The sequence below is a fragment of the Nerophis ophidion genome, linkage group LG04 (genome assembly GCF_033978795.1).
Source record: "Nerophis ophidion isolate RoL-2023_Sa linkage group LG04, RoL_Noph_v1.0, whole genome shotgun sequence".
Classification (NCBI taxonomy): domain Eukaryota; kingdom Metazoa; phylum Chordata; class Actinopteri; order Syngnathiformes; family Syngnathidae; genus Nerophis; species Nerophis ophidion.
This window is the reverse complement of record NC_084614.1, coordinates 46507352-46519399: the sequence shown is the minus strand read 5'-3', so window position 1 is coordinate 46519399 and position 12048 is coordinate 46507352. Positions and strand designations below refer to the sequence as shown.

General features: G+C 38.2%; 1 protein-coding gene across 1 annotated transcript in view; it reads right to left on the bottom strand.

Annotated features, from left to right (window-relative positions):
* ripk4 (receptor-interacting serine-threonine kinase 4) overlaps positions 1-9231 on the bottom strand; it is a 71025-nt gene extending 61794 nt beyond the window's left edge. The window contains exon 1 of the mRNA XM_061898190.1: positions 8919-9231. Within this exon, the coding sequence (XP_061754174.1) occupies positions 8919-9100 (182 nt within the window). The 5' untranslated portion in view covers positions 9101-9231. The remainder of the gene's footprint in view (positions 1-8918) is intronic.
* Positions 9232-12048: the final 2817 nt, after the last annotated feature.

The window sequence follows — 12048 nt, the reverse complement described above, 5'->3', positions numbered from 1 at the left end:
ACACCAGAGAGCGAGTGCCTTTGTTTATGCAACCAACCTTGCCTCGCAACTTCCGCTTTCGTCCAACCAAGAAGGAAAAAAAAAAGATCAATTTTATTGCCCAGCCCTACATAAAACACGTGCAATGGGAAGATGGTGCAAGTGCAAAAGGCTCTAACCATAAACCAGTCTTTCTCAAATACTGGGGCGGGCCACCCTGGGTGGGTGCAGTGCGATGCCAACAGGGCGTGTGACCTCAAGGAACATGCTTTTTTCGCTGTATCAGAATATCATGAAGCTCTTGGCTCAGTGTAACCACGTTGGGAGACGAGGAAGGACCGGTGTGTTGTGTCCTTTAATGTTAATAAGCTCACAATATTATGCAGCGGTATAGTTACAACAATCTTATGGACAAGTTATACTATTTATAATCACAAAGAAGAATGGGGGGGGAGGTGCAAAATATTTTTTTCTACCTTGAGGGGGGGCGTAACAGAAAATATATGAGCAGCACTGGCATGAACACAGCAGGAACAAGGAGCAATGCACAGGAACAATTCTGCAAGTTCACAGGAAAATGGGAATTTAGCTGGGCTAACAGGTGGGATGTGTGTTTTAAAGACAAGTGGTGAGCTCAAAAGGTTTGAGAAATTGTGACAAATGCCAGCTGGAAGACAAATACAGTATGTCGGTAAAACTCACTCCCAGACGCCTTAGGAATTGCGTTGGAAAACAAGTTAACATCTTGAGATTTTGTCTCCTTCAAATAGGACCCTCGACTCTCAGTACGTGGACCCTGGGTCAATCCATGGGCAGTGTGAAGTAAGGAGGTGAATCTTAAAACAACTCACTATTCAATTCAGAGTTGATTAAACACAATTCTCGGTTCAAAATGATTCTCACAATACATTATTTGGTATAAAAATAACAACAAAATATTTTCAAATCAGGTTAGAGTTTACAAAAGCTGCTGACGTATGACTTCTTTTAAAAAAATGATTCTTGAAAATGTTGAATCGATCCAGAATTGTAATTAATAGGAATCACAATTCGAATGTGAATTTATTTTTTGGTGCAGGGTGAATCTTAAAACAATCCATGGCTCAATTTGATGCAAAGTCTTGGGGTGACGATTGAATTTAGACACGATTCAACATGCAAGCTATTGATTGTGTTGAAAATAAGTTACAACAGGATCTTTTTAAAACAGGTTACAAAAGTTCCTCTTGGCTGCGCGATTTAAAAAATGTAATTCTTGAAAAATGTTGAAACAATTCAGAATTGTAATAAATAAGAATCACAATTAGAATGAAAGTTTATTTTTGGCAAAGAGTGAGTCTTAAAACAGTTAATGGTTTAATTTGATTCAGATTCTTCGGTTGATGATTGAATTGACGATGCAACGCGATTTTTTATTCATACCGATTCTTGCAATCTATTTATTATGTTGTATACAAATTACAACAGAATCTTTTTAAAACAGGTTGCAAGTTACAAAACCTCCTCTTGGCTGCTGACGTAGGACTTATTAGGTACAGCAAGTAAAGAGTGGGGATGTGAACACCAATTTAAACAATTGATTTTTGAAAATTCTGTATAAATTCAGAATAAGTAGGATTTAAAATTCTGATGTAAAGTGATTTTTTGGGTGAAAGGTGCAGATCTAAGCGGCTTACAGAAGGAAAATGCACATTTTTTTTTAAGTCAGGGGTGCAGACGAGAAAGTATTACAAATCAACCCACGGAAAAATATAGATGTTTTAGAAAGGAAAAAACAGCCCTTAATTTGTTTTTCTTACGTTCCACATGTTTGCTCTTTTTCTTTTATTATTTGTGTGTTGTTGTTTTTTACTTTTTTTTTTAGTAATGGTGGTTTGTATAAATATAAACGGAATACAATCATTTGCAAATGCTTTTCAACCCATATTCAATTGAATGCACTACAAAGACAAGATATTTGATGTTCAAACTCATAAACATAATTTTTTGGGGGGAAATAATAATTAACTTAGAATTTCATGGCTGCAACACGTGCCAAAGTAGTTGGAAAATGGAATGTTCACCACTGTGTTACATCACCTTTTCTTTCAACAACACTCAATAAACGTTTGGGAACTGAGGAAACTAATTGTTGAAGCTTTAAACGTGGAATTATTTCCCATTCTTCTTTCATGTAGAGCTTCTGTCGTTCAACAGTCCGGGGTCTCCGCTGTCGTATTTTACGCTTCATAATGCGCCACACATTTTCGATGGGAGACAGGTCTGGACTGCAGGCGGGCCGGGAAAGTACCCGCACTCTTTTTTTATGAAGCCACGCTGTTGTAACACATGCTGAATGTAGCTTGGCATTGCCTTGCTGAAATAAGCAGGGGCGTCCATGAAAAAGACGGTGCTTGGATGGCAGCATCTGTTGTTCCAAAACCTGTATGTACTTTTCAGCATTAATGGTGCTTCACAGATGTGTAAGTTACCCATGCCTTGGGCACTAATGAGCTCCCATACCATCACAGATACTGGCTTTTGAACTTTGCGTCGATAACAGTCTAGATGGTTCGCTTCCCCTTTGGTCCGGATGACAATATGTCAAATATTTCCCCCAAAAATTTGAAATGTGGACTCGTCAGACCACAGAACACATTTCCACTTTGCATCAGTCCATCTTAGATGATCCCGGGCCCAGAGAAGCCGGCTGCGTTTCTGGATGTTGTCGATAAATGGCTTTTGCTTTGCGTAGTACAGCTTTAACTTGCACTTACAGATGTAGCGATGAACTGTATTTAGTGACGGTGGTTTTCTGAAGTGTTCCTCAGCCCATGTGGTGAAATCCTTTAGAGATTGATGTCGGTTTTTGATACAGTGCCGTCTGAGGATTCAAAAGTCACGGTCATTCAATGTTGGTTTCCGGCCATGTCGCTTACGTGGAGTGATTTCTCCAGATTCTCTGAACCTTTTGATGATATTATGGACCGTAGATGTTAAAATCCCAAAATGTCTTGCAATTGCACTTTGAGAAACGTTGCTCTTAAACTGTTTGACTATTTGCTCACGCAGTTGTGGACAAAGGGGTGTACCTCACCCCATCCTTTCTTGTGAAAAACTGAGCATTTTTTGGGAAGCTGTTTTTACACCCACCTGTTCCCAATTAGCCTGCACACCTGTGGGATGTTCCAAATAAGTGTTTGATGAGCATTCCTCAACTTTATCAGTATTTATTGCCACCCTTCCCAACTTCTTTGTCACGTGTTGCTGGCATCAAATTCTAAAGTTTATGATTATTTGCAAAAAAATAAATGTTTATCAGTTTGAACATCAAATATGTTGTGTAGCATATTCAACTGAATATGGTTTGAAAATGATTTGCAAATCATTGTATTTCGTTTATATCTACATCTAACACAATTTCCCAACTCATATGGAAACGGGGTTTGTACAAGAATATAGGTTATAGTTTGGTTTAGCATGCTGATTGAGTGTTCATTTATCAATCTATCCTATTTCTATCAATTGTCCATGTGTGGAGACAATTCACCCCAACCAATGTAGGCGGAAAGGCTGTGTACATTTGAATAATCAAAAAATGGTCAATATTTCCAAACTTCCTGAGCTTCATTTCCCGTGGTAAATTTCCGGAAAGTTTCCAAAAATGTACCGGAAACTTTCCACCCCATTGCAACCCTATTATTTTGAAAAAAATAAGTCGATTTTATTATCATCCAAGTCTGAATTGCGTTTAATCAAAAAATTGATTAGTGCTCCCACCTCTACTAACAAGAGTGAGGCAAAGTTGTGTGAAAAATAACTATCATTTTAGCCAGACAGAAAGGCACCAATGCAGAGGTATCATAAGATTCAACATACAATCTATTAAACAGCCAACATTTTAAGAATTAATCAAATAAATATTATACAAATTGATTCTATTAGAGTGCTTAAACTGCCAAGAGTTAATCAATAGTAAATATAAAAGTGTGCAGCTTTTTAAACATCACAAAATGCTTTTTTCTTTGTGGAAGTTAGATTTTGTGTTAGTTGTTGGTTTTCATTGTTGCTATTTCAACTGTTTTTAAATACTTTAACAAGGTTACCTGTTTTTTTTAGCACTATGCCTTCCATTTCTTTTAAATAAACATTTCAATAGTAATTTAAATGTTTGTAACAGCTAAATGAGCAGCACAGTGACAGTATAAATAAATATGTATGTCTGAATTAGTCATCTTTGTTGTAGTAAGCACACGCCTAAAACAACTTAAGCTGCATTTAGAAGTCAATGAAAAAATTAGAGCCATTAAATATGTATTCACTTTATTATGCAACTAATTGACAAATCTTTAAGATAATCGTTGCCTAATCGAGTTGACTATCAAAATAATCTCCAGTTGAAGACCTGGTTGTGACTATTGCGTTGTTTTAAAGATAAACTGTCCACGAATTCCTAGTCTCACCAACACTCGGTCTATTTAACTATGTCTAGTCTTGTCTCCAGTTACGTACAGTGGGGCAAAAAAGTATTTAGTCAGCCACCGATTGTGCAAATTCTCCCACTTAAAATGATGACAGAGGTCTGTAATTTTCATCATAGGTACACTTCAACTGTGAGAGACAGAATGTGACAAAAAAAATCCAGGAATTCACATTGTAGGAATTTTAAAGAATTTATTTGTAAATTATGGTGGAAAATAAGTATTTGGTCAGCTCTCACTGATGGAAGGAGGTTTTGGCTCAAAATCTCATGATACATGGCCCCATTTATTCTTTCCTTAACACGGATCAATCATCCTGTCCCCTTAGCAGAAAAACAGCCCCAAAGCATGATGTTTCCACCCCCATGCTTCACAGTAGGTGTGGTGTTCTTGGGATGCAACTCAGTATTCTACTTCTTTCAAACACGACGAGTTGAGTTTATACCAAAAAGTTCTATTTTGGTTTCATCTGACCACATGACATTCCACCAATCAATAAATAATGGAGACTATAATGAATAATGCTGTTGGTGGAAAGTGGTGGATTGCAGCTGCCTTTAGCACCGAAACACAGCCTGCGTTTCTTTGTTTGTTTTGAAGCTTTAACACAGAGCGGTCAAGCGAACATGTTTCTCTACGTCAGCCAGCAAGTTTTTGGATGGGTAAATTGTGATATTAAGTCGGCTCTTACCGGAGATTTCAGTGGATTACGTGACCTCCTCCTGCAGCTCAAAAAGGCAGCTGTGATCTTGGCTCCCCCTTCGCTTCTCTGAGAGACACTGGCGTTCACCGCAGCCATCCGACTTTCAGGTATGACTTTACAATCTCACTAAAACACTATTAAAACAATAAGTAGATAAGGGATCTTCCAGAATTATCCTAGTAAATGTGTCTAATTAGATCTGAAACGGTCCCACTGCCGCCGCTGGTTTTTTTTGTGCTTCACTCTATTTTTCCTCATCCACGAATCTTTTATCCTAGCTCAAATTAATGGGGAAATTGTCGCTTTCTCGGTCCGAATAGCTCTTGCTGCTGGAGGCTCACATTATAAACAATGTGAGGATGTGAGGAGCCCTACAACCCGTGATATCACGCGCACATCGTCTGCTACTTCTGGCAAAGGCAAGGCTTTTTTATTAGCGACCAAAAGTTGCGAACTTTATCGTTGATGTTCTCTACTAAATCCTTTCAGCAAAAATATGGCAATATCGCGAAATGATTAAGTATGACACATAGAATGGACCTGCTATCCCCGTTTAAATAAGAAAATCTCATTTCAGTAGGCCTTTAAGGAAAGAATGAATGGGGCCATGTATCGTGAGATTTTGAGCCAAAACCTCCTTCCATCAGTGAGAGCTTTGAATGGTTGACCAAATACTTATTTTCCACCATAATTTATAAATAAATTATTTAAAATTCCTACAATGTGCCCCGCGACCCCAAAAGGGAATAAGCGGTAGAAAATGGATGGATGGACAATGTGAATTACTGGATTTTTTTTTCACATTCTGTCTCTCACAGTTGAAGTGTACCTATGATGAAAATTAAGGACCTCTGTCATCATTTTAAGTGGGAGAACTTGCACAATCGGTGGCTGACTAAATACTTTTTCCCCCACTGTAAGTGACGTAACAAGTGCGTGACTCTTTTTACGGACAACCCTGGCTCTGGTGTCGGTTTAAAGACAAAAATCGTCAACTGATTTGTAGTTCGGCGCGATAATCAGTTTATGTGTCTAGACTGGATTAAGCTAAGGATTCACAGCTGAATCTTATCGACTGAGGGAACTGCAACTGCCATAGTAGAACCGGCCACCACTCGAACTGGATATATAACCGGATGTATAGTTAACAACACTATTACACACATCATAGGACCTAGTTAGACATGCTCATCACTAAGCGAGAGCTGTTCCACGTAGACAGGGGTGGGCGAATCAAAACAAATATCAATATTAACGATATTAGGTATTGTGTAAGTATACGGCCGATATTGAAGTAATTACATTGGTATTTTTATAATCTAAAAATCTTATTTTGTCCATTCATCCATCCATCCATCCATTTTCTACTGGGGTCTTTTAGGGTCGCAGGGGGTGCTGGAGCCTATCTCAGCTGCATTCGGGCAGAAGGCGGGGTCATTTTTGTTATTGTTTTACAAATTCAGGAAATACATCCATGGATGCAGGAGGACTTTAAAGGCAACAACCAAAGGATTTAAAAATACAGCTAATGGTAGTTTTTTCTTATGTTGACTTACTTTACTATTGATTTTTTTAAGGAAAAAAAGGGAATGAGGAATAATGTACCACCCAAAACTAATGTGATTGTGAAGTATCCAAACAACACAAGAATCAGTGTTTATTAAGGGAAGTGTAGATAGAACCATGTTACGACAGAAAGTAATCAGACATTAACAGCAATTTAGCAAAGATAATAATAATAGCTTTGAGAAAACAATACAACTGGAAATGATGCAATGTTTCCATGTACGTCAACAGCTAGGTGGTTCTATTATCATTTATACTCAAAATGAAATATTTAGATTTATGTCGTTATTGCAGGAGGCAGCAATATATATCGTGATATATACTTGAATAAAATCACATTCCTGAAAAAGTTCAATGACCAAAACATGCACTCATTGACATTCCCATGGTAACCCGGACACTATCATTTTATTTCATAAACTTTCATCAAACTTGAACTTTAACAGCCACATTAGGTCAATAACATCAGCAGCTTTATACCACCTGAAAAACATTGCCAAAATCAGATAAACAATATCTTAATCAGAGTAACAGACAGTGATTCATGCCTTTGTCTCCAGCAGGTAAGACTACTGTAATGGCAGTCTCATTAGCCTCTCTAAACAAGCTGTAAAGCAGCTGCAGTACATCCAAAAAGGCTGCTGCTTGAGTCCTGACGAGAATCAGGAAATGTGACCATATTAGTCCAGGGTTTAGGTCACTACACTGGCTTCCTGGCGCTCATAGAATAGATTTTAAAGCCGCTCCGCCTGTGTAGAAGTATTTTCTTGTGCCAAAGTACATCTCTGACATATTAGAGCCATATGAACCATCGGAAGATGATGGATGGATGGATGGAAATAATGTAGGGTTACTGACTAAACCATCCACAAAATCTCGTCTTAAATCTTGTCTTGCGATATGCAAATTGCTTGCGCACAATGGAAATGACGTATAATTTGCAAAGTGCGCGAGATTGGTGAAATGCTTACAATAGAGTCACTAGAGAAAAGTGCTAAACAAATATAATTCACTTCACCTTTTATTTTCGCATTTGTTTTGGATCCTACAGCCCAGTGGTTCTTAACCTTGTTTGAGGTACCGAACCCCACCAGTTTCCTATGCACATTCACCGAAAAAAAAAATATATTTTTTTTAAATTCAAGACAAAGTTATATGTTTTTGGTAACACTTTAGTATAGGGAACATATTCTAAGTAATAAAGACTTAATTTAGAGTTATTTGGTTAGGGTTAGAGGGTTAGGGTTATAATAAGGCCATGTCGAATAAGGCATTAATAGATACTTAGTAATGACTAGTTAAGAGCCAATATCTTACTAATTTGGATGTTAATAAGCAACTAATTTATGGTGAATATGCTCCCCATAGTAAAGTGTTACCATGTTTGTTTACAGGTGCACAAAATGAACCGTGCATGAACATCACCTTGTTCAAACAACAAAACCAATAGAGTGGATAAACTCACAACAAATTACACACTTGCAAATCAGTCAGCTGTTGCCGTATCCGTAATACAGCGATAGGGAAAAGTTTTAATTTACACAATGAGTCAGGTGTGTTTTGACCTCCGCCGAACCCCTGAGGCCGACTCACCGAACCCCTAGGGTTCGATCGAACCCAGGTTAAGAACCACTGCTACAGCCTTTTTAATTTACAGCATTTTCCCATTGCATATGTTTTATGTCAAGTTCAATTCATGTGAAATTCGGACGAGGTTGTTGATGTGTTGACTTGCAACATTACAAACAGTATTTACACTCAACATTTTTTCGCGACCCCAAAAGGGACAAGCGGTAAAAAATGGATGGATGGATGGATTTGTTTAACAGTATATTACAAATATTGGGATAGGTTGTTTGGCAACACTAAATGGTCCCTAGTGTGTGAATGTGAGTGCAAATACTGTCTATCTGTGTTGGCCCTGCGATGAGGTGGCGACTTGTCCAGGGTGTACTCAGCCTTCCGCCCAATTGTAGCGGAGATAGGCGCCAGCGCCCCCCGCGACCCCAAAAGGGAATAAGCGGTAGAAATGGATGGATGGATGTTTTAAAGTATTAAACATGCTTCGACATAGTAGGTGTTCAGGAACTTTCCTCTAAGTATTCAAAGTAGCGATGTATCCGCCACCGAGCTAACGTGGAACACAGCTGACAAGAGGGACATATTGTTGAAGAATGAAGGTGTTTTAAAAGAAAGCCAGAGACACTTACTTGTCACCCACATGAAGGCAGGGAGGACACTTGATGGCCAGCCATGTTTGCCACTGCGCATGTCGAACTTTGTACACTTGTCCAAATCCACCTGAGCCGATATTTTCCCAACTGCAGAACTTTGAGGAGTCAAAGGTTCGAAGCAGGCCCATAATCCCACGCGGGGAGTCTGGCACATCCATCTTTCACCCGACAAACCCGCCAACGTCAGTCAGCTCCGTGTGGAAGCCTTCATGAACAACAACTCTCCTCCACTCGCTTCTCTTCCGTGTTTTCTCCCGACATGGCCACGCCCTCTTTCCAGGTGTAGGCGCGGGCTTGCCGGAGCCCCACGTGTCGACGTCACTTTCTGCTGTACTTAGGCGGCACCGGAAGTGACGTCCTATCGTACGTTGAGGTTAAATTATGTTATTTTCAGGAGATTTGTCGTACACAATCGATTTGATTTTCCTCAAAGTAATCTTGAATAATATAGGTTCTAAAGCAGTTTTATCCATAAATAGAAGTAGATACACCCGATGAATAGAATACGTGTTTTTTTTTAATTGAATTGAATTGAAATATTTATTTCAAACCTGCACAGTACAACTAAACACAGTTTTTTTGTTTTGTTTTACATGTTGGCAAAGATATTTATGCAAGGCTTGAAAAGGGGTTGGATGAAGCAGATGCTTATAATAGCCCAACCCCTCTCACTCATTCCACATTTAACATAATCAATATAATACTATAACAATACTCTATAAACAAAAACAAGAAAAACTCCTGTAAACTAACAATACTATGAGACAAGACAAGACGAGACAAAACACACACACACACACACACTCAGGCCCAAACACTCTCTGACCATACACCTTTCTCCTATCGTTCTGTGCTGAGGGCAGGGGCGACACTAGGGATTGTGGGCCTCATTAAAAGAATCTTTACAGGGCCCCCACCACATAATTTCATATAATTTCATCATCATTAGGGGCCTCTCTGGGCCCCCCTCCATCATGGGCCCCTAGAATCCATCTCCTTTACCCCTCCTTTTCGGCATCCCTGGCTGAGGGCATCACTCTGTTTCCTCCTCGTAATTCTTCAGTACTTCTTTTTTAAACAGTGTTTTAAATTGAATCATCTTAGAACACGTTTTTAACTTGTCCCCTAAGTTGTTCCACTGAGTGACTCCACGCACTGAAATGCACATTGATTGATTTTAAACTGGTTCTAAATTCAGGCAAATATTATTTGTTGTTTCCTCTTAAACTGTAACTATGGTGATCATCTCTATCATGGAATAGGTTCTGTATATTGGATGGTAGAGAGATTTGGGATTCCCTAAACATAATTTGAGCAGTTTTAAAGTTGATCACATCGTTCAGTTTAAGTTGCTTTAAGTCCATAAATAGTGGATTTTAATGATGTCTGTAGTGAAAATTGGACACAATCCTGATGGCCTTTTTCTGCAGAGTGACTAAAGGCTGTAGATGTGATTTATAACAATGTTCCCAGACTTCAACACAACAGTTTAAATAGGACATAATAAATGAATGATACAATAACAGCAGAGCATTGGTGTTCAATAAATGACATGATCTCCTCATCATTCCAACACATTTAGCAACTTTTGTCCTCAGTTAACTTATATGAGGCTTCCATGAGATATTTTCATCTATTACCACTCCTAAGAAATAATTTTGTTGAACATATTCTATTGGTGTATCATCAATAACAATATATTACTTTTGCGATTGCTAAAGAGCATTATTTTGGTCTTCTTTAAATTCAGAGACAATTTGTTTGTATTTAACCAAGTTTTTAACTTTATCATCTCCTCAGTTACAGAAGTCAGAAGTTGCTTCACGTCGTCACCTGCACATATAATTGTAGTATCATCAGCAAAGAGGATGAACTTCAGCAGCGTTGATACTTTACATATTTCATTGATATATATTATAAATAGTGTGGGTCCCAGTTTCGAGCCCTGGGGGACTCCACAGGTTATATTCATGAGTGTAGATTGATGTTGGTCCATCTGAACAATCTGCTGTCTCTCATTTAAGTAGCTCTCCAGCCATTTCCCTGCCAATCCCCTTATGCCGTAGTTTTCCAGTTTATTTACCAAAATCTGGTGGTCAATGGTATCAAAAGCCATTCGCAGGTCAATAAAAAAATCCTAAAAAAAAATGTATTCTTCTCGATACCATTAGTAATGTTCTCAATTAAATCAATTAAGGCTAATGAAGTATACCTATTTTGTTGGAACCCATATTGAAAATCGGATAATAATTTGTGCTTTTCAAAGAAGCCACAAAGTCTATTATCAAATATTTTTTTCAATATTTTTGATAACTGTGGCAGAAAGGAGACGGGACGGTAATTTTTGAAGTGGTGTTTGTCTCCAGATTTGAAGATGAGGATGACTTTTGAGAGTTTCATTTGTGAAGGAAATTGTCCAAGTTGAAAAATTAAACAGTGTATGTTGACAATAAACACACAAATGAAGGCACGTTTAATACATTACAATATTCCAAACAATGTCTTTAAACATTAACAACATTTTTTAATCAATGCCAAGAAACAATATAAATAGAAGCAGAAGGAAAAAATTGTTTTTAAAAAAAACGTAAATTTCTTTCTTTCTTTCTTTTAGTTTATTTCGAACATGAACACACTTACAACATAATACATCAAACAATCCCACATCATTTCACATCACATCATGTCCGAAAAGGAGTAGGAAGAAGCATAATGTGACGATCTGTCACTTAATTTCTGTTTGTTTCCTGGTTTTTGTATTTACTTCCCGTCAGTGCTCTTATTTTGTAATATTTCCTGTTTTGTTCCGCGGAGCACTGTTTCTCCTCACTTGCCGTCGATGGGCAGCCGGTCCACACCTGCTGCCAATCAACATAGGTCTATTTATGTTTACACTCCAGCACTCCTCAGTGCTCGATGAGAAACATATGTTTGGAACAATTTTGCTAGACTGCTTTATTTTCTGTTTTTGATGAGTATTAAAGTTATCTTGCCTGCTCTCACCTCTCCTGGTTCTTGCATCACTGGGGTAACAAAACGGCAGTCATGCGCGGTTTCACAACACATAAAGCGTATTTAATCCTACTCCTTTCCCACGTCAGAGCGT